This window comes from Siniperca chuatsi, linkage group LG4, assembly GCF_020085105.1.
Source record: "Siniperca chuatsi isolate FFG_IHB_CAS linkage group LG4, ASM2008510v1, whole genome shotgun sequence".
NCBI lineage: Eukaryota > Metazoa > Chordata > Actinopteri > Centrarchiformes > Sinipercidae > Siniperca > Siniperca chuatsi.
In genome coordinates, this window is record NC_058045.1 from 16,429,439 (window position 1) to 16,453,887 (window position 24,449).

The following is a 24,449-nucleotide window of genomic DNA, read 5'->3' on the forward strand; positions in this document are numbered from 1 at the left end:
GTCACACACAAGCCAAAGAGTCACTGCCAAATCCTGTGTTACACTTGGTTCTTATCAAATCATTGTGAACATCATTCTCAGGTTACCATGAACTGTAGAGGCAGAAAGCTATAGTCCTCAAACTGTTTTTTTCACACCCAAGAAACCAAATATATCCAAACCAAATATCTTTAGCCTCCTTCAAGTCGGTTTGGGTGATGGTGTTCACACATTGTTATCTGAGAATGGAGCTGTTCACTGAGCAGAAATTTCTCTGAGCAATTTCTTCAGGACTGCAATCAAAAATATATATGATATTCTCAAGGTTAACTATGTAACCTAACAAAATAGTAACAGGCAAAACAAAAAAGCTGTGCCAACAAATGTTCTGAATTATGAGAGAAAAAAATGATTACAACAAAGAAATGATTGTGGATTATGGCTTGGGTATGCAATGGTTCTTTGCACCTCTCTGACACTTACCATCAACCCATGTAGAATTATGTATAAATGATAAACAAAAAGAAAATGTCCAATTGGCTCAAGTACCTGACTCAAAACAGTCAGCAATATTTCTTGGGAAAAACAATACTCCCTTATCCAAAACAAGGATGCCACAAATCAAAATATGGCCATTCAAATTGATCTCCCCTGTAGGCCTCTTCTTCTCCTTCTCCTCCAGTTTGGGGTCTCCTTCACCACTGACGCCTCTGGCTTCCCACCACCACCACGACAGATAGCCAGAAAGACGAGCCGAATAAATTGCCAAACAGTTTGTCTGTCATTTGATCATACTGCAAACCGTTTTCAATGGAAAAATGGTGGTGAGGCTGTTTTTGTGTGTTCACGAACGCCCACAGCTGTTTTCCCCATTTCTCCTGTTCTTTTTCCGACACAGATCATTTGAGCAGATGTTCCCTCCACCTGGGGTAGAACTGACAACCAAAGCTCCCCTGTGCTTGTTATGGATATATGAAACATATCCTGTCTTTAAAAACTATCAGGTAAAGGGCTTTGCTGAATTTACTCGAACAACATCATGCCATCAAAAACACCCTAATCGCTGGATAATCCACCTTTCCATGAAGCTAAACACATATATACGCTGTTAACTGGAAACACACAAACACACATACTACATGATCCAAATTTCTTTAATCAGCATCAAGCAAGCCCAAGGATGTGTCCGCCCTTCTTTCCTCAATCTGCCCTGTATGCCCCTCTATCCTCCCCTAACAACTCTCATATTATCCCACCACCCACCTCTTCATCAGCAGGCTTCTGTGTCCCCTCCACTGATACATCCATGGGGACTCCATGACTGTCTAAGCCCATTATAGGGGCTCCTGAACCCCCCCACACATATCCACAGATACTATAGCCCTGTGTGGGCCCGTGGAACCTGGGGCCTGACATGTGGAAGCAATCACAGCAGAGAACAATGAATTGATATAGATCGATCTAATGTCTAATCAAAATACATTCACTTAGCACAAGCAGTGACTTCATAGGTCCGAGTATATGTCTCAGAGTGAAGGCCCTGGTCAGTAATGACCTAGATCAGATATCTTATCATAATACATAGATGTGAGTGTCTCCATTATAAATATTTGCCAAAACTACTGTTCACACAGAAACTCTCAACACTACAATGATGCAATCCTGCCACCCTATTTAGAAAACATAAAGCATTTGAAAGAGGTTAAATAGGAATAATTGAATAAGATGCCTAAATATCAAATGATTCCTTTTTCTAGCCACGTTTCACATTTTAGAAATCCCAGCAAACGTTATTTCATTTTTTTATGTTTCTACATAAAAAATGACGAATAAAGGAAATTACCTGAGCTGCTCTCAGTTAAATCACAATATGTGAACAAGGCCAACAGGCCTACAGGCCTACTCTTCAGAACGACTCTTAGGAGTTGTATTCAGCTGAGTCAAATGCTCACATTACAAATCAGAAGGTCAATACCACTCTTAAGTCTGTAAGATAAAAAGGACACTGCAGTCAGCAGGTGGTTAGCGTAGCTTAGCATAAAGACTCGAAACAGGGGGAAACAGCTAGCCTGGCTCTGTCCAAAGGTTAAAAAAATCCACCTAATCTGAAATGTATGTTAATTACAGAGCTTCAGAGGTAGGTAGATTTTGTTACCTTTGGACAGAGCCAGGCTAGCGGTTTCCTCCTGTTCCAGTCTTTATGCTAAGCTGAGATAACTAAAGCCTTAAATTTAAGGGACAGACATGAGAGTATTATCAGTCCTCTCATCTAACTCTTGGCAAAAAAACAAAGAGCTATATCAAAAAATATTGAACTATTGCTTTAAACCTAAATCGATTGAGACTGATAAGGGAATCAGATGTATTTGCATTCGACAAGCAGATTTGATAGTGGATTGAGAGGAGATAAAATGCAACTGGACCGCACACCTAGATGTACATAATGTCTGTCAAGCTTTAAAGCCCAAAGAGATCTGTTACAGTTGCCTAAACTATGACCAATGTGATTTCAATATTAGTTACTATAATCCATTCATTCAAGAAATAACTGAATTAAAATGTCTGTATTTTGCTGTACTTGCATGTCTCTATTCACAATCTAAATGAAAATCAGAAATCCATAAGCACACAATGTTAGAAACATATGGATGAAAAATCATCCTTCTGGCCAAGAACCCGAGCCTATGCACAGTTTTAAAGCAATTTTCATCCTAGAATAATTATAATGATATATAATCAATGTGCATTTGGAAAATTACTCAGTAATTAATCATTCAATATCCACTTTCCTTTAGCCTGTCTCATATAGCCTACTTCTACTTCAGTTCATTTCCCGCATAACAACAACAGAGGGGGTGTGAACAAGAGTAACAACAGTGGGGATAGCAATACAGCATATTTTGTGAACGCAATGCATTGTGGTCTATTGAGGCTACTGTTGAAGTAGAAATGAACTGCTTCCTCGTCTCAGAGCATGATGTTGTACACTGGCCTAAAATTATCTATCTTCAGGGACAGCAGTAGTGCACAGAAAAGGAATAAAATAGTGAATGTTACTGGATATCTTAGTTTCAATCGCATGGTATTTTTTCCTGGCTAAACAGTTAAATCAAGCAAAGTAATCAAGAGACATGGTGGAATATCCTAAATGAGTTCATCAATACAACAATTACTTACTGCCTCATAAGTAATTCAAAAATATGACAGACATCAAATGAACAAGAAATAGGGCCTTGACTTACAATAACCTTGACCTACCATAACAGAATAGAGGATAAGATCACAGAAAGGCTACAGCACTGAGCAAAGAAAGTATAGTAGAGTACATTCAGGAGAGTAGAGTACACTATTCTAAGTCAATTCCCTTCCCTCTCTGAGAATTTGAAATAGCCTCAGAAGTATTTCATCCTTTCTATAGATAAAAACAGCCATAGGGCATACCAGGTGAAAACATACCTTGAACCAATTTATGAAATACCTGTTTTTAGATCAAGAAATTCTTTCTATTGAACCACTTTGACTACATGATGTGCATTAACAGATTTTAAGCCTTCTTACCCAAACTTTGCAGTCTTTGGCTAGAAGGTATCTTCACGAGTGTGTCCTTAACTATACAGCAATGTCTCATGTAATCATTCATGATCTTAATTCTAGGCTTTGTTCCCATCTGCATACAGTTTGCACCACTCCCTCATGTGTACCTTGATACTACGTAAACCTGTGAAAATACAAGATTTTTGAGCAATCTTCTTTGCCCTTTGATCGATTGTAGCTTCAGTGGGAATACCATGACATCCCATCATATTATCTGCATTTATCTAGTTACGCACAGGATTAAGAAACACTTCACCAGATCAGACAACAGAATGGGCCATCAGGTACATCACCAGTGGTTAATTTGCATACAGTTTTAAAAGATGCTCCAAGGTGGACAAAGCATTATACTGTATGCATCAAACAACTGGCCATTTGTTAAAACCCTCCCCCAAAATGCAATTGTCCGATTACAGCTTAGCAACAAGGCAGGAGCAACAGGCCTGTCAAGCTTTGGATTTCGTCACGTTAAAGTAGTGTGCATTGTAGTAAGAGCAATAATCCATATACAAAGAGTTTAGTGGGTGGCAATCTCGGAACCCATCGGCTATCATCTAGCCAGAGGATATCCGGATAACTGATATCCGGGTCAAGACTTCCTCTTCCTGTGCGCAGGTCATTGTTTAGTGTCCGAATAGCAATCTCGGAACCCATCGACTATCATCTGACGAGGATTTGAAAGCAGAAAAGCTAATACAAAGCTAATCTCTAGGGTTCTGAGATTGATAAAAAGCTAAATCGTCATAAGACGATAGCCGATGTTTGTGGTCTTTCTAAAGACACAAGAACAAAAATGTGTAAGGAATAGATTAAACACTGCTGTTTTTCTGGTCTTTTATTAGCTGTAAATAGATAGCTGTACTACCTGTAGTAGTAACCTAGCATTACTTCAAAAGTCATATAGGGGGCATATAATTAGCAAACTATATTATGTTGTGGGATTACAGGTTACATTAGAGAAATCCTTATATCAGAGTTTGAGTAATGTTTGTGACTCTGTTTTGCTTTTTGGTTTGGTTTACATTAGCCAAACACATCAGTTAGTCCTCATCCTAAAAACCTTTTCTCTTGTAAAAGTGAAAAATACTGTTTGAATACATAGACAATAAAGTATAGATCTAACAGTTTTATTTGTAATACTGTACTGCAATACAAGAGCAGTGCTGCTGGAGGATTTTAAGTTTTTGCCTGGAATATGCAGCTTTAGCCTTAGTCTTTTAGCTTAATAACATGTGCATATTTAAGACCCTTTTACAGGGTACTTGTTTCAAAACAAGTCAACCGAAATTTTCAACCAACTCACAAACTTAGCTAATTAGCTAACTAGCTTACCACTAGCTTACTGCAGGTGATTAAATCATGGCTGTAGGGCCTATAATAAGAACAGGATACAGAGCCACCACTCAGCCTTGCTTCCAATTTTTTCCAGTGGCCATTTGCGGTATTGCAACACAAAATCCCCCTGCAGCCCAAAAAGCATTTTCCCCATAGGCCACCATTATAAAAGAGACATCTGTAAAACTGTTAACAGGACACCTCAAACTGCAAACAAGGTCAATTATGACTCTTTCTATTATGAATTTGTGATCCATGGAGGTTATATATTTGTAAAACTTTCCTCTGGCCAAGAAAAGTGATTTCAAAATCCGTGATGTCATCACAATGTAAAGTCTATGGGCCCAGTGGGAGAAACACTACTGCGCACATTCAGTGGGCTGCATACCCTAGAAGTAGACCCAGAAGATAGAAAACGTTTTTGGCGTATGCGCCAGGTGAGCAATTCTCATTGGAATGAATAGACACCATTTTGGGGTCCGGTATCCAGTTCTAATTATATATCCATGGATAAAATCTCCTAGTGACAATCGTCATTTCAAATTCAATGGTCTGTGGCCAGAAATTAGAGGCCTGCTTTTCTTTACTTCTATCTGAAATCAAGGACCCATTGTTTAAAAAAATACTAAGAATTTCAAGTGGTAAATCTGCCACTGTTAACTTTGTCATATGTTAGAACAGTCACCTATCAGTTCAGGCAAACAGTCACGCTCCAATGACCATTTACCCACGTTGAGGCCACAGGCACAGGGACCATTGTCTTTTTCTATTTCTCCCAAAAATGCAATACTTTCATTATAGAAACAAATGATGTAAAATGACACAGATAAGTAATATAGACAGTCTACACCTCCAACACACCCACACACATTCTCAGGAATCCAGTGTCATGTTTCTGTCAATATATTTTCAGGTAGCACCCTCTGCATCATAAACTAGGAATGTTTCTGTGCCAAAAGACAAAGAGAGAGCCGGCTCAGTAATCTTCGCTCCTCATTCATCTCCCGAACACAGTTACTATCATCTCTTCGACAGCAATTGATCCTAACATAACATCAATAACAGCTTTGTGACTCAGTTTTTATAAATGAATTCAGCAATTACAACCTGAATGAATAATTTACCACCTTCTGATTCTACTTCGGGATGTATCCATCATAACTTTAATGGCAGGTTGTTAATCACTGAAGTTTTTGTGCATATGTAAAGCACTGTTGTGGATTAGAGAAGAAGACAGGATGAGTGATGGAGATAGACCATGCTCCATGTGGTACCACGGTTGGAAATATGAGTTAATAAAGATATTGGTCTGATATATGAGGTTCAATTGAGAGGATCTTTAATAGATTTAACATGACTAAAGCTTCTCCAGTGTTGGTAGAAAAAAGAATTGTTGAATATCTCCGACATGATAAATCAACATGATTCAGAATACTTCTGTCTTGTGTTGTCATGAGATGAGATTTAATTCTGTGCATTTTAAACTAGTTTTGCAGGTAACAACATCCCGCAAATAAGTGAAAACAAGAATAGTAGTGAAAAATATATAGAGGGGATATTTTAGAGGTTTGTCAAGTCAAGAAAGGAGAAAGTGCTTCAACCAATATTTCTATAAAAAAAAGATATAAACAGTAAAATATGTTTGGCTTGCTCTCAAGCTTGGTTAACAGGAAATCTTAAATGTGACCTTTAAGAATGCGTCTGTGTGTGTGTATTGTAACCAAACTCCTCTACCCACTGATCATGTGATCAAGAAAAGAGCTGAACCAGATGGCGGAGAATTAGACTCAAAAATGAATGCTCTCTTGAATCTCTCTCTCTCTCACACACGCACACACACACACACACACACAACAACAACAAAGACCTATGGTATCACTCATGTCATTTACTCCAGAGCTTTAACACTACAGTAATACAGTGTATTACCACACTAATCTTTGATAATCAACACTATATTCTCTTTTTAGTTCACAAACATACAATCCAATCAAATTTATTGAAAATGTATTGTCTTCACAGATGCAGGTATACAACATACTGTTGTATGTATTGTGGCCAGTATGCACTCTGTTTCTGCTGGACCTTATAAAACTGCCTCACTGATGCTATGCTGTCTTTTGCCCTTACAACAAACTGGCTGACTGATGTTGTGTTAGGTTTTGTGAGTTCACTCAGTGCAGGCTCTGGAGTTTTGCTAATCCTTCAAGTTTACATCTGATTTCTCCCTGGGCCTTCTGAGGGCCACTGCCAGCCACACTCACTTCATCATGTTACTTAGCAGTGACAACACGGCCCTTGGGTGTTTCCTGATCTTCACTCTCTCACTCTCTAATTGCACTAAACTATTGCTGAGCCAAGACACAGCTGGGTACAACAACATTCACCTCATTTTCCTGGGCTGAGTACAGTTGAGTTGAGTGGTGCAGGCAGGGTGGATCCTTGAAATGTTCAGCGCTGATAGCAAATATAATTGTCAGAGCTGGAAGGCAATGGAGCCCCCTGCCTTTTCTCTGCTCCCCTTTCTTCACTTGCATCATAACCACAGCACAATCCTGAACCACTGTTCTTCTTACACCACTGGACCCTGACTGGACCTGAACACCAACAGCTCACCCAAATGACGGCCTGAACTGAGAGGTTCACCTCACATCCTCCTCCTTGTGTTTCCTGTGTTTTCCAGCTAAAACAGTGCATGTGATTTGTTTCAGTGTGAGAGATTTAATGAGGATCTGCTTCTAATGTTCTCTTCTCTAGGTTTTGCCACATGATTTCAGGTCATTAAGGAAAACAAAAAGAATGACATGACGTGACGGGCTGCAGAAGAGGCATGAAGGTGCTAAGAAACGGACAGTATGGGTTGGGTATCACCTATAGAAATCCACTCTCATGAGTGACTACGAGTTTAAAGTCATGATCCTAAACAATGTCATATGAATAAATCCCATGATGTTCATGAAAGCTGTTACATTTTATGTTTAAACATCCTATGTCAAATGCTCTAGGTCTTTCCCAGGAGAAATCGCTTGGGTGTGGAGAAGTGATTTTTTTTTAATAGATAGAAGATGAAGAACATAGTAATTAGCATGAGCAATGAGAGTCACCACAGCTAGGCCGACCAAAACCATCATCAACTAAAATTCCAAGGAAAACGTTATTGCTGATGTTGACAGTGAAATGATCTCTGTAAATTGCTAGCCAAAACACCACAGCTGTTGGTGCTAATTATCAAAGATTTTGCTAAAACACAACAACCAGGATTTCAAATGACAGATTATTCCTATAGTAGTGCTTTAGGAAGTGCGCACACTACCTAAAGAAATCTATCATCTCCATCCATCCAGAAAGAAGAGAGCTAAAAAAAGCCATTACACAAAGTTAGCACTGCAGTACTCATATATACATCATCATAACAGTTTCTTGTTTAAGGTGTTTCAGACAGTGGGTCATTACCGCAGCCCCGACATGTAGGTGTTCTTTATTTTGAACGCCTCTGCTATAGCTACCACTTACACTCAATCCTATTAACGACCTGCACCATACTCTACAGGTTGCTAACAGAAAACTGTTATAATATACTGTTATCTTTGCAATATCATAACAGCTAATATCATTAAGCTGTTTATTCACCCAGACCGGATTTACCAAACTTCAAAGCTTAAGAAAGATTTTTCAAATTGATGTTTGTTTACTGCTGGTGAAGAGGTGTATTATTCAGAAAATAATTCAGAGATACCGGTAAAATTAGCTCTTACAATGTGTTCTGCAGTGTGGTTTCTGTTGCTGTCATGGTCATACGGCAGTGGTAACTTCTAAAAGTTACCATCCCTGTCTTCACAAATGAAGTGAACTACATGACATAATATAGACCTTTTTCACAGCAGGAAAACCACAGGTCTAAGATACAATATGATAGATATCCTTTATTGAACCACAGAAGGGGAAATTCAGGTGTTGCAGCAGCTCAAGGACAAAAATAAGCACAGATAAATAGAGAAAGTAAAAAATAAATAATTAGAAGTATAAATAAAAATAAGAATAGAAACTATACTTTGAGCAATTTTTCTGCTGTTACTCTGCCCTAACTCGCAAACATCATGTCTTTTATGATAGTGTCCTCCAGCCCTCTGGACAAAATCACAATTAGGTTTTTATTGGAAGTTATTGCACCCCTTTTGCTAATTATTTTTTAACAGCTTGCTGTCTACTGGCTGCATCCCAGATTACTTTAAAACTGCTTGTGTCCAGCCAGTCCTAACAAACCTGGCCTTGATCCCACCCTCCTGGATAACTATCGCCCAATCTCCAAACTGCCTTTTATTTTGAAGACTCTCGAAAAACTTGTATCTAAGCAGCTTCTTGATGCTGTGGTAAACAATAATTGAAAAGTTTGAAAAGTTCCAATCTGGCTTTCGTCAACACCACAGCACTGAGACAGCCCTTCTCAAAGTCACTTTTAATTAATGCTGTCACAGACACACCAGGCTCTACCGTCAGCCAGTCACAGCGCACTCCCTCACCAGAATACTAATCGCACACACCTGCTCCCCATCAGCACCTCATCACTACTGGGATAAAAGCACACCACTCAGCTCAGACAGTTGTCCAGTTTTGTTAATACCAAAGGACTCTACATGTGGATTTCCACAACTTCGCAAGTCTTCTCTATTCTACTCCAGTGTGTTTTCCCAGTCCCAGCCACTATTCGCACCATCCCTCCGCCAGCCAGAATCCATCAGCCAGGTCCCGAACTGATGCAACTAGAGAATAATCAATTGACTCGCTGAGAGGCAGAGACGGCTGTCCCAGGGTTTATGTTTGTACTGTAGCTCTACGGGGCATGTCATCTCAACATACCCCATTCGTCCTCCTCGTCCCATAATGAGTACCATCCTTCCCTCCTTGAAAAGAATGAAGCCACTTTCTACCGTTGTCATGCTCACTGCTGTCGATGTCTCCATTCCATGCTCTCCTCGACTCCGGGTCAGCCGGCAACTTCATCTCTGGTGCCCTCTGCCGCCAGCTCAAGCTCAAGACCACAACCACGCAGTCCATTTACCAGATCCATTCCGAAACAGGTCAACCCCTCAGCCGTAAACGTGTCTAGTTAAGTCCTGGTCCAGTCATGCTCCAGGTCAGACTATTGCATGTGGAGCATCAACATCTTCTGGTTCTGGAGGATTCTACTGCTGATGTGATTCTAGGGCGCCCATGGTTGGAGCAGCACAATCCAATCATTTCTTGGACCACCGGTGAAATCCTGAAGTGGGGCGACACCTGTTTCTCTCGCAGACCTCAGCCTCCCGCTCCTCGCTCCAAGACGCTTCCTGTATACTCCACCTCCATCGAGAGCCCGGTGGAGAAACAGTCTGTGGACATACCGCTGTGTTATGCCCCCTTCAGTGATGTTTTCTGCCCGAAGAAAGCTTCAAAGCTGCCTCCACACCGCCCATGGGACTGTGTGATCGATCTACTTCCGGGTGAGCCAGTGGCCCGCGGGAAAATATATCCTTCCCTGAGCAGAAGACCATGGAGGAGTACATCAAGGAAGCATTACAGCAAGGCTACATCTGTCCTTCCACTTTCCCTGCTGCTTCAAGCTTCTTCTTCGTGGCCAAAAAGGACGGAGGCGACTACCGGGGTCTCAACAGAATCACAGTCAAGTTCCGTTATCCTCTTCCCCTCGTCCCAGAGGCTCTAGCGGAGGTCCTGAAACGCCTGAGGGAGATCCAGCTCTTCCTCAAAGCCGAGAAGTGCTCCTCAGTGTAGTTCCTTGGGTACAACATCGGCAGCAGTGGCATTCAGATGGACGAGGGGAAGGTAGAAGCCATAAAGACCTGGCCCACTCCATCCACCATCAAAGAGCTCCAAAGATTTCTTGGATTCACCAACTTCTACAGAAGATTCATCCAAAATTACAGCTCCATTGCATATCCGCTTACCAATCTCCTCCGTAATAAGTCTCCAAGTCTATGTCCTGGTCACCAGCCGCCAACCTTTGAAGGAAGTATTCACCAGCGCACGGCTCCTCATTCACCCTGATCCAGAGAAAGCCCTTCGTCGTGAAGGTAGACGCCTCTACCACAGGGGTAGGAGTGGTGCTCTCACAGCAGCAGGGGAATCCAGCCAGACTCCATCCATGTGCCTTCTTCTCCCGCAAACTCAGCCCAGTGGAGAGGACCTACGACATCGGCAACAGGGAACTTCTAGCCATTAAACTGGCCCTGGAAGAGTGGAGGCATTGGCTGGAGGGTGCAAAGCACACATTTACGGTACTCACCGACCACAAGAATCTGGAGTACCTAAGAGACGCAAAAAGGTTAAATCCACGGCAAGCTTTTTTGGGCGTTATTCTATACCCGTTTCAAGTTCAGTATCACCTATCATCCTGGTCCCAAGAATGTGAAAGCAGATGCCTTATCCCATCTATACACCTCCAAGGAAACTAATGAAGAACCTGAGCCCATCATCCCTAAGAACGTTATTGTAAGTCTCATTCAGTGGTCGGAAACTTTGGTGCCCTCCTCCAATGCCTCTGCCAACGCTCCGCTGGGCTGTCCCCCGGGTTTGCAATATGTCTGCAGAACTCAGCGCACTCCACTCATCAACTCATCCCACACATTTCTGGGCACTGGCCACCCAGGGGCCAATGAAACCTTCTTGCTGCTAAGGGAGCGCTTCCGGTGGCCAAACATGGCTAGGGATGTGAGAAGGTATGTACAGGGATGTCAGGAATGCGCCATCTCAAAGAGCCCTCGCCACCTTCCCTCCGGAAAGCTATTTCCTCTGCCCATTCCCAAAAGACCCTGGTCACACCTGGGAGTGGATTTCATCACTGACCTGCCTGCCTCTGACAACATTACCTGCATCCTGGTGGTGGTCGACCGATTTTCCAAATCCTGCAGACTGACAACCCTCAAGGGACTACCCACAGCCATGGAGACGGCAGAACTCATGTTCAACCACGTGTTCCGCTATTATGGGATCCCAGAAGACATAGTGTCTGACCGAGGACCCCAGTTCATTTCAAGAGTGTGGAGAGCCTTCTTCTCCCTCCTAGGTGTGACCGTAAGCCTCTCATCTGGATACCATCCGCAGTCGAACGGGCAGACGGAGAGAAAGATCCAAGAGATTGGCCGATTTCCTACGTACCTTCTGCCATGGCCACCATAACTCTTAGAACCAGTTCCTGGCTTGGGCCAAGTACGCCCAGAACTCCCTCCACCAACCTACCACTGGACTCACTCCCTTCCAGTGCGTACTCGGCTATCAACACCCTCTCTTCCCGTGGTCAGGAGAACCATCGGAGGTACCAGCGGTCGACTACTGGTTCTGAGAGAGCGAGAGGGTCTGGGATGCAGCTCACCATGAGCTGCAACGAGCACTTTGCAGACGCAGAATGACGGCCGACCTGAGAAGCTCCACTGCCCCAGTCTATCAACCTGGTCAGAAGGTCTGGCTGTCGACCCGGGACATCAAAATGCATCTGCCCTGCAAGAATCTCAGTCCCAGATTCATTGGTCCCTTCACTATCACCAAGCAGATCAACCCGGTCACTTATCAGCTCCAATTACCACCACAGTACACAATTCACCCAACTTTCCATGTTTCACTTCTCACACCTCACCACCCTTCTGTCCAATCCAATAAACCACCATCTGCTTCCATATTGGTGTCTCCTGCCTTTCTGTCCGTAACAAATGCAGATGCAGGCATGTGTTCAATTCTTGTGCCGCTGAACTTAAGTGCTGCCTTTGACACAATTGTTCATGGCATTCTTTTAGATAGACTGTGGCACTGGGTGGGCATATCTGGCACTGGACTAGACTGGTTCTCATCTTATCTGTCCAATAGGAAATTCTGTGTCAGCATTAATAACTTCATGTCATCCTTTTCCCATATGAAGTACGGTGTGCCTCATGGTTCAATTCTGGGACCAATGCTGTTCTCCATATACATGCTTCCCTTGGGTGATGTCATCCGCAGACATGGTATTTCTTTTCATTGTTATGCAGATGACACACAGTTGTACCTCCCTGTTAAGCCCACTGACCTTAGTACGCTGAGTTCTCTGCAGGACTGCCTGTCTGACATAAAAAATTGGATGTTGATAAATTTTCTTCAGTTCAACTCAAATAAAACTGAAATCCTTGTTATTGGGCCCCAACACATCACTAAACAAATACTGCCATCTACTGGTAGAATGTCACAACATATCAAGCCTGTTGCAAGAAATCTTGGTGTCCTGTTTGATAGTAGTTGTTTTGAGCAACATATCACTAAGCTTGTCCAATCACTTTTTTATCACCTCAGAAACATTGCAAAAATCCGATCTATTTTAAATCTTAGTGATGCAGAAACTGTTGTACATGCTTTTATCTCCTCACGCCTCAATTATTGTAACAGCCTGTTCACTGGTTTTAGGATTGATTTTAAGATCTTGTTGATTACTTTTAAGGCTCTTCATAGCCTGGCTCCAGACTATATTTTAGACCTTGAGATCTTCGGGCAAGGGTCTTCTGTCTGTTCCTGAGTCCAGGATGAAAACTAAGGGGGACAGAGCTTTTGCTATCAGGGCTCCGAGGCTCTGGAACAACTTGCTTGAAGAAATTAGGTTGTCTGAGTCAGTGTCTTCGTTTAAGTCTCTTCTCAAAACACATTTTTATCAGAAAGCATATCCTGATTTTACCTGAACTGGCTGTTTATTTTATTGCTTTTGTGTATTTTATTTATTTTATTTCTTTATATTTCATAATTCACTGTGGTATTTTATTTCTCTTGTTGTGAAGCACTATGTATTTTTTTTGATAAGTGCTCTATAAATAAAGTTTTATTATTATTATTATACAAATTGGTAACATTAAAAATGACTACATTCCATGTAAGTGAGGTAGTTCCAGGTTCCTGGTATTGTACAAACTGGCTCACTGGCATGGCTTACTGGGACACTTAATGGTACTGAGCCATCGTTAACGAGATTTGTTTCACCTGTGGTTTTTCAAGTCAAAACGTCTGCCATGAAAAAGGTCTGTTGGGCAGGTTATGTTCTAGGGCTGCATTTTTAGTGTGATACAAAGAAATATACTCACGCCGCTGTTAGAAGCAGGGGGATTTGGTACCACAGAAAGATTTTCTCTAACTGTTAACTGTCTTTTGGGCTCACTTTTTTCAAACAAAATATTCAGTTACTAAAGACTGTGTCCGACCAGTTTCTGCAGTAAAGACCCAACCATTCTTTAGCATTTTATTTCCTCTGTGGCAGCAAGTTACATAACACGAGCCAACAAACAATTCCAGAAGATTAAACTGGGCTTACTGGAGACTTCAGTGTAGACAGAAAGAGGTAAATCTGCTAGCCTGGCAATGTTAACGCTACAAACAACCCATAATGCAACACTCTCAAAGAAACAGGATCACTCTGTAACACAAGAGCCAGTACTCACACCATTAAAAGTGAACATGCTGTTGTGATAGGTAGAAGCCTGCTCATTATAACCCCCATACGACCCTACTTTTTCAAACATAATTTCCAGAAATACACATTATATCAGGCCAATGCAATTTATTGACATTTTATCCAGTTTTGAGTCATAATTTTATACACTAATATAAAAAATATAACCAGGCTTCCTTCTTGTGAGACTATTCCAATTTATCATTTTCATCTGTCACTCCCACTCTCCCTCCCATCTCTCGTCTCACTTTCCACTCTATACTATCACCTGTGATCAGAAATTGACTTAAAAATACAAAAGACTGGGCTGACCCATTGATATGTGTTAAAGACGCAAAAAATAACATCAATTGATCATGTCTATGATAAACCAAGGAAAATTAAATTTATACATCTTCAGTGGATGTATAAATGACTTTCCAGCTTGTATTTGAAATATTAATTAGTTGTCAATGACCTACATTAACTTAGCAGAAAATTGCAATGGTCGATTTGCTGTTACGAAAGCATGTCTGTGCTAAACATCTGTCAATTGTTAAGTAAACACCTGCTATCACTAGTATACATGCAGGTTTTGTGATGGTTGATGGGGCTTTTATTTCTCTATAGGACAGCTGAAACTGGAAATCATGTTGTAGATCTTTAGCTGCCCTCCTCTTCTCTCATTGTGTAATTCTTTCACCTCATTAAAATCTTAATCCATCTTTCCATCCAAAGATCCTCTTGTTCACTCCCCAACTCACTGCAATGTCAGAAAAGAGTCTTTATCTCCTCCTAACACTTTGCTTGAGTCATACATGCTGAATCAGTCCAATCCTGTTGATCTCTCCATGTCTTGGCTTTCTTTGAATGCGAAAACTCATTATCTTTCTATGCAGCTGTCAATTATCCAGCCAGTCTAGCCAGAGACATATTTAAAGCGAGAAAAAGGCTTTTCTGTCTCTTGTCCTCTAGTGACTTTGGTGGCAGGCTGTCTTGTGCAGACTGGGATTAGGTGAGCCAGCAAATGGCTTGGCCTTAGACTCCTTTGGTACAGGGCACAACCCCATAATCAGACAAGGAGACTTTCTGCTGAATGCTAATACACCAATAGGAGGCAAGGACTTCACTTTATGAAGCCTTATAAACACAATAAAACACGTCTCTCTTCCTACATACACACAAACACATTGTAAATTAATGTCAGCCAGTCAACTGTGTGTCAATACACACACACACACACACACACACACACACACACACACACACACACAGTGACACTCTTGAATCTTGATAGGTTAATGTGTGAACATACTCAGAGATGGTGGGATGCAGTGTCAGACACTGGTGTACAACAGATCCAGAAACCTCTGAGTCCCTGTTATTCTGGGCTGACCTCCTGGTACGGTTGGAACAGAGGCAAACATGCTCTGAGATATCAACCAATCAACCATTTATGGCTCCAGAGACTTGTACCGCATGCCACATCTGGCATAATCATATTTATAACCATAACAAAGATAAGAGGAAGTAAATCAAACACAGCCTCTCTTAGAGCACTTACACTTCTGCTCAATGAAAAGCAAATTGCAAAAAGCAAAATTACTTTTCATCACATGAGAGCTTTCTGGCGTTAACAAACAAGCTCGTTCTCCCACGGAATCAGAGTCAGCCTTGGTCCAAACTGAATGACCTCTCTCTGGATGTCCCTAATGTCTCTGAAAACAAAGGACCATTCTGGCATGTTAAAACTCACAAAGTGTGAACAGAAATACATTGCAAGATGCAGTCATTTCCCTCTCTGACCTGTATTGTAAGAACAATACATGTCTTTCAAACTGAAGTTATGCATACCCTGATGTATATTTACACAGACTTTATCAATCTGGATTTAATGAGTTGCCATCTCCCATTTGCCAAAGAGCATTCCACGATATGGAAAGAGAAATAGCTGAGGTCAGGTACTGTGTTCCAGGTACTGATAACCAGGTCAGTGTACTTTCTGCAATTGTAGCTTACTACTCATTATTTACCCACAAAAGTATTGAGTATGAAAGTCTTCCAAGAATCCTGTTATATGGACAGTCAGTGTTGATCTTATTACATTTCCTGCAACTTACAGTAAACAGTAGGCACTCAGTAACTTGTAATGACATTTGCTCATAATGGGATTTGATGCTAATATAATGTATTACAGTCACTTGCTCAAACAGACCACAGTGCTCATTGTATAAATGCCTCTGGTTCAGACACTTGATATCGGGGAGTAAGATCTGATGCTTATGGCACTGTGGCTCATAAAACGAGCATGGCCTCCTAATTATCCAAGACATGATTTCTTGTAAGCGACCCACCCACCCATATTAACACCACAACACACACACCAAACACCGAATATATCTCCTTCAAATAAATCATATAATGTCTCGTATGGAAGTTATAAAAAAAAAAGAAAAGGAACCCCCCCACCATCACCACCACACACACACACATAGGCTGTGCATGGACAGTGATTCCCAAAGGGGGGCCACTTTCAGTGAGGGTGAATGGTTTGTAGACCAAAACAGTAAACTATAACGAATTCTCGCTTTCCTGCCTTTAACTCGTTACCTATAAGCTATAAAGTGTAATCCAGTAGGCTAAATCACTTTTTTGGAATCTTCAGACGCTTCTTTTATATCGCAATACATGGTTAGCGGTCCTAAACAACGCACCACAACAGTTGGACTGGGTCGGATTGGCTTTTATGCTAATACCGGCGGTCAAATACAAGTTAACATCATAAAGAGAGCGGCAAAGAAGCAGATCAGAGAGGACCTCGTGACCCCGTCAAAAGCAGTTACCCCCCTCACGTCATCACGTCTTAAGTTCACGTCCAGTTCATCGACGTAATTCGCATTTCAATTAACAATACAATACAGACGGCCAGTACTACATTTTCAACTTACCTTCGACGCTAAAATTAGACGCATACAATCGAAGGTCCGCGCTGTCAACTTATGCAGTTTGTTGTTAACAAACTGTGACCAGGAAGCATTTTGTAGCCGTTGTCTGGATGAGTTTGTACCCCTCCTCTCTCTCACATCTGGTCCCTAAACTGCAGGAGTACCTCCCATCCACGCAGCTTCAGCTGTACTCTGCTTACCCACTTCTCACAGCTTGTACTACTTTTTATGAGTCAAGAAATTCCCTCCTGGTTCTGATTGAATTATCATTCGTATCTTGTGAAGATTAATTTAAAAGAAACTAAATGGATGGAGCTATTCGTCTGCCAGACCGCTGTTTCCAGGTGACATAATCACCAACAGCACAGCTCTTTCAAAGCCTCGTGCTAGTTGATGCAGGGTTGAGTAACGTCAGAGCTGATTAAAATGACAAGACAGCCAATAAAGAGAAAATACCATGCTGCATGTATACAAATATGTATTAGTCATTGCAGCGGATATAGATTGGACAAATTAAGAGTTCCAATTAGGGAAAATAATGTGGCGATTGGACAATTCAGAGAAATCGTAACACAGCACTTAAATGTAAAGTCTTCAGTGGAACTCCTGCACATTTGCCCATTCGTCATAAATAAAAATGTCCCCAGCTTTGCAAGCCTGTGTGGTTCGCATTATTAGATGGCTGTAACTTTAAATACCTTTAACCAATGTAAGAGAAGTAGTTGATGCATTCACTCAATTAAATTAGGTTTAGTGTTAAGTAACAAGTTGTGAAAAGTAACTTGAGGTTATTTTATTTTGCCCGTGTAGCCTATTGTCATTTTCTAATGTGTTAAAAGTTATAATACTATTACTCCACTACAGTATAGAGTATTTACATCTATGTATGTGGTCTTCTACCACTGGTAACAATAGCCAACAAACTAGACATGCTTAGGTTTCTGAACCTTTTATTTATGGGCATCTGTAAATTGATAACTGATACTTAAATCCCAATTAAAAACAGTTTTGCTGACACCTTTCAGTCAAATTCACAAAATCAGTCTCAGTTGTGAGGGGAGCGCCATAAAAAGGACTACATCTAGGTCTTGGTGGCCTGATTTCTAGATATGGTAGAAATACATATTCTGGTAAAATATAAACTAAACTGTAAAGTATTCTTGGAATAATAAATCCTGATTTAGGATGGAAATTTCCATATATATTCAAATACTGAAAAGATGCCTATAGTTTTCAGATTAGTGGGTTCATTCTTCCTTCTATTCTTAGAGGACTTCCTGGGTCACCCTCCTTTAGTATCTATTATATTATTTGTACTGCTGATATTTACTGATGTAAAAAAGGGGTATTCATGTAATATATCAAGTAATATGCAAAACAAAACACACAAAAAAGGATGATCAAGGAAGATCTTTTAGCAGCTTGTCATCCTTTATTGAGCAATGAGTTTTATTGGCAGCTAAATTATTGACTATAGCTACAATTCTTGGAGGATAAACTTCCCAAAAACTGACATCCAGCCCTAGCCATTTTATGATGCATGTAACAACAGCCATGGTGCTAAGCTTCCCCTGACTCTGGTCCAAGACTTGCTGCCGTCTAATTTAAGAATAGAGTCACACATACAGTACATTCAGATAATAAATGAATGTCTATGGAGCTAAATACTCTGTGCTTACATGCAACAGGAAACACAATCAAAGGACAGATAAGTTTCTATAGGCAAAGTTTGCATGCCTTGCTCGTGACCTTTTGGAATATTCAGCAAGTGAGAAATAAAAAACAAAATGTGTGTATGCTGCAAACTGTGACACCACTGCTCTGGTGTAATCTGTCCTTTGGCGCAAGAAATATCAATCCTGGCTGTGTGGAGGTTTGTTTCCTCAAGATTAGCAATTGTTGATTTATGATCCTTGAGACACATATTGTGTTTAGACATTTTTGCTCCAACAAATATGTTCCCTCATCTTTGCACATCCTGAAATAACTCCCCCAGCCTTGTACAAAGTTTGAGCAGGGGCAGATATGCAGCCAAAGTAAAAGCCAGGCGAGTAGCAGAGGTTGGTACTTGCGGGTTGCAGCAGATGCCAGCAGAGCCGCCGTCACTGCAGGAGAACACAGAGCTGCTGAGAGACTGAAGGGAAAGATACACCGCCTGGTCTCTGTCCATCACTCCACTCCTTCTCCCCAAACATGCATTCTGCTTCCAAACAATCTCATCTCTCAATCTATCATTCATTTCTGTTTTCAGCAGGTTATCTTAGGGGCAGCCTGAGAGGGCCCATCGCTATGGTAACCACTCCAGCTCCTCCATGGAGCCCAGGGTTGTAAAAGTACAGAGAAAAAGGCTGTTATGAACAGGGTCTGTTCCCTTCCAAGTCCAAGATTTAATGGAGGGGTCACTGGGGGGGAGACAGTTGTCCAAGCCAACATTTGAACTCAGCTACATCAAGATTATTTCAAAGGGATGGACCCACCAGTCTATCCCACTAAACTTTAACCCAGTGCATAATTTTAAAGGGGAGTAAAAGGGCTTTAACATAGCTTCCAAAGGAGAAAGAGGAAAACACAAGTTGAGTGGGAGAAGAGGAATACGTAAGAGAGCTGGTGAAGGGAATGGACAAGATGAAGAGGCAGTGTAAAGGGGGTCAGAGACAGCAACAACAGACTGAAAGGAAACAAGAGGAAGCAGCCAAGACCGTGGATGTTGTTTTATCAAGTTCATGTTGTCGCCTGGTTCTTTCCCCTACTCCAAAATACACTATTACATCACACTGAGCATGGGAAACTTCCCCAAACCAACACACAGCCTCAGAGTGTCTTGCTTATCTCTTTTATTGCTGACTGTAGAGATAGTCATCATTAGCGGAGCATCACTCCAACACAACACAACAAATTCTCTGTGTCTTTACAGACAGAAAAACACAACCATGCACAAAGGGGAAGAAATGTAAATACAGTTCCGAAACTGTTATGATGAGGCCAACATATTAATTACAGTCTTGACAAAAACCTTGTTGAGACCAAGTAAAAGCTTACTTTTTCTATTTTCTCAGGATTGCTGACAATACAGTAGCCTAATCCTATGGTTATTGAAGTTGACATGATACATATTTACTTCAAAAAATAGTAAATAAATTAGCTTTACATGAAACAAGACCTCAAAACCAAACTTTCATTTCTCGCTCTCTTCAATTGTCTGTGTAGTGGATGAAAGTAAAGTCATGTCTTGAAAATCTTTGAAGCCATCTTGATGACCACGGCTGATTGAAATGAAGAGAAAATACAAAAAGAAACCAAAATAAAAACACTTTTATGGCAACCACAAACATGTTTTATTCACATGAATGTATCTTTCACAGAGACAAAACTGAGTGAAATAAACAACTTCAAACTTTCCTTGGTATTCTGCTAGCAACTTGTACTGTCTACAACTGGCACCACCTCTTCTATTTCATGGTCTTCTACCTCCAAAATTAAAGCTCCCCAAAACTTTCGGCATGTTACAATTAGATAAATCAAACATACAAACAAAGCTGTGCGGCTAAAGAAATATGAAAACAAACTGAGAAAAGTCAAGGAAGGCAGTGCTCACAGCTGGGAGACATAGTTTGGACTGAATCATGGAGAGTGACAGGAAACCAAATTATTCACAACCAAGAGTGAGCTGTCCTCAGCTAAATCTACTTTCCACTGCAGTTCACCGTGACAAGAAATGACAAGAAAGGGATCATAGTTCTGGTTGTTTGAGGTGGGATTCAGGAGTTTTACAAACCCTCATGGGGGTTTTGGGGTTAGCCAAGCAGCTTAACTCCAAATAACTCCTATTTTCCAAAGTTGATGTAAACAAGCGTGTGTGCTGATGAAGTGGCAGGGTGATGGTCTACATAAGCAGCATCATCCCTGGATAGACAATAATCCCAATGTGTATTCTGCGGTGGGCCAGGTCCTTCTGGTGATGAAGACACCAGAAAGACCATAAGTTCTCTGTGAACATTTCCACATTGTGACATCTGGTTGGCAATGAAGTGAGCAGTTTGCAGGGGAAAACAAAAAACAGAAAAATGCTTCTTCCCTGTGTCTCATCAGTGACCTTCAGTATTTGTTAAAAAGGCTTTCTGACTCGATTGCTTGTCAGACTGTGTGCATTTGTCGACCTCTGATGTTCCATTGAGACTCGGCAGGCCATGCTGTAGAGCAGAGTTCTGGGCTGTGTTGAGCCAGACAGGGCTCTCAGGTGGCCACAGAGGTGACAATCTGGACCACCTCGCCATTCTCTCCCTGGATGGCACCCTGGATGGCCTCTTTCACCTCCATGTCCGCCTGCAGGGCCGGGGCCAGCTCAGCAGCCTGGAACATGAAACATGAAAGAGAGGAGAGGGAAGAGGTGATGACTGGGAAGATGGTGAGATCTCACACGTGAAACATTCACTAACTATGTAGCATCCTGCTTCAGCTAAATCAGTGTAATTTTGAAAATACTGTAACAGAGGTGAAGTGTGTTTCCTGTGAACTAGCAGATGGAGACCCAGCCATATTGTAGCCCCTGCCCCTGTGTCATTGTGGGAGACAACCACAGTGAATGGACCAAAGATAGAAGGAGCGGAGGAATGACGAGACAGATTAGAGAAGAGATATATCAGAGAGAAGAAAGAACAAGATAGTTGGTAGAAGGGATGAGAAAAGAAGCAGAGTGACAGGTGAAGAGAGACTTGACAAGAGATGAGCTATTTGTACTTTAATGCTCTCTGTCTGTCTGTGCTCTGTGTCAGACAGAGCGAGGTATTGTGAGGGTAAAAACCCCTTAAAAGATGAGAGGTTCATGACTCAGTCCGGGATGATGACCATGAAGAGTGACTCACTCCTTCCTCAAATGCACGCCAAAGGTTCCCTCAAACACACCTGCAGCATTTAATCCTCCCTCCAGCCCAGCATGCTGTCACTAGACAACTGTATTGAATGGAGCACAGCTGCACACACAATTCAACAACACATGAGGCAGACACACTGTAAGCACTTGCGATAAAGAGGCCAAGTACAACTCATAGATCCATGTTTTTCACTGAGCATTCGAAGCACTGGACATGTTGAACTGTCAAAGTACGGGGCTTGTTCTCCATTTGGAAATACTGATGGGTAATGGATCTATTGCTTTGAAATGTATGTATCAGAAACAGTTCTGACATTTTTGTAAGAAGTGTGCTTAAACCAGGCTGTTGGTGATCTGTAGTCTCGACTTTAGACCCATGTTGCGTCAGAATTCAGCCACAGATTCACCATCATCACCAACTTGCAGAAATGCCCCTTGGAATACAAAAATATCTCTTTATGCTGGCCCCTCTTTCATATAGTTTGTGTAATGGAAACTATTAAATAAAGAGAGTGGAAAAATGCAGAGATAAATAAATACAAAAGCCTAAGTAATTTTTCAAGAACTTGTATAAATGCTACCATATGTCTGGAAACGGATGAGAGCAATTCTCTTTATTCAACACTTTTCAGAAATGGGGAAAAAGAACAGCATTAACCTTCCTCTGAACTTTGAACTGAAAGTCAGCAATGTTTACTCTCCAGGACATCAAAACCCAACTGTGATAATAACCCACCCTGTAACAGACAGGCCAAGCCAAGTACCTATGCTCCCACACAGGTTACTTGACTCAATAATTCTTTGTGTCTTTACAATACACTTTCAGTTTTTATTTGCAGTTGTAATTTGGTCAAAGCTATTCTGTGTCTTTTGCATTCTTTCCTTCCTTGTGTTTTAATTTTATGCATTACATATTTTGTCCTGTGACTGATTATTGGTTACATAGATCTAGGTAGGTTCTTACTCTGTAAGGTCCTTTAAAGAACACTTTAAAAAAAAAGGAAAATTTACAAAAAATGATAGACTGGATGTATCTTAGCACCAACCTATTTTCTTGGCACATTAACATTTTGGGACTGATGTCTAATGAAAATCTGCTTTTGACAAGTTTAAATATTGTTTGACCAATAGACACCACACTGTTAACAAGCGGTTTCATTCTGTCCTTAAGAATGTCCATGCACCCTTATTGAACCCAAACTCAACTGAAGAAAGCTGATGACTGATCAGACCTCTGTCAACTTTGTTGATTTCTGTCGAGATCTGTGTACAATCAAACATTAGGGGGAAAATGAGCTCTTTTTAGACCTAAAAATCCATTCAAATGAATCAGTTGAGTAAACAAACAGTATGATTGCTCGCTGTGCCAAGCAACATGGAGCACAGGCCTTGGAATACAGTTCATGGGGTGGCAATCATTTTGTATGCTTGTGAATACACAAATAAATAGCGTTTCAGAGTCTATCAGTTTGTGTATGATCCACACCCAAAAAAAATAATCAATATAGGATGCTTTAATCACCTCTATGCTCACTGGGGCAAGGAACAAATTACCTAGACAACTGCAGACAACAAAATGACTACAAGACAGAATCTTACTGTGAGGGCAAAGTTTTAACTAATCCCAATAAAAACCCAAAACTGGTCACCACATTTGATTTGATGGCACTCTGCATGTGTTGCAGGGAGGCGAATATGATCAATCACACTGCAAAGACTGCAGGGAGATCCATATCAGGATAGGACTGGTATTTTACACAGCCATAAATCATTTGAAGTTATCTCTGTTTATACTATAACAACACAATAAAGACTTGACTCACAATAGGACTAGAGGGTACCCACTTTAGCATGGGACTTGAGGGAAAGAAGCAGTAAGGAGAAAATATGATATTCAACATATTTGGGGAAAACTAAAAGCAGAGAGAACAATGGAAAAGTGCTGTTCTTTTATATTCCTTGCAGTTAAACTGACCACTTCAAAGGCCACTGTGCCATGTGCCTGTGCACCATCCTGATTCCACATGTGGCTGCTCAACAAGCTCAATCATCGAGGAGTTTTAGGCATATCTACTAATTACTACTCTTCTACTTGTAACTATCCATTCACTCCACTTTAGTGTGTTAAATTACTGTTTGTCCAAACACCTGTCAGAATTGACTGAAAGCTTAGTACATTTTATTTAAGCAAAATTATGACAATAGAGGAAAAGCAGACCCATTTTACCTGTAAATAGTTTAGCTAAATTGCAGAAATTACATTCAGAAATTACGCCATATTTCTATTTCAACA

General features: G+C 41.1%; 2 protein-coding genes across 2 annotated transcripts in view; both read right to left on the reverse strand.

The window, feature by feature from the left end:
- LOC122874522 (zinc finger protein 469) overlaps window positions 1-19,962 on the reverse strand; it is a 208,160-nt gene extending 188,198 nt beyond the window's left edge. Inside the window, exon 1 of the mRNA XM_044192508.1 lies at window positions 17,290-19,962. The gene's annotated coding sequence lies outside the window, so the exon portion shown is untranslated. The remainder of the gene's footprint in view (window positions 1-17,289) is intronic.
- Window positions 19,963-20,105: 143 nt separating this feature from the next.
- Window positions 20,106-24,449, reverse strand: part of LOC122874523 (BTG3 associated nuclear protein) — a 41,455-nt gene continuing 37,111 nt past the window's right edge. Inside the window, exon 13 of the mRNA XM_044192509.1 lies at window positions 20,106-21,636. Coding sequence (XP_044048444.1) covers window positions 21,520-21,636 — 117 coding nt within the window. The 3' untranslated portion in view covers window positions 20,106-21,519. The remainder of the gene's footprint in view (window positions 21,637-24,449) is intronic.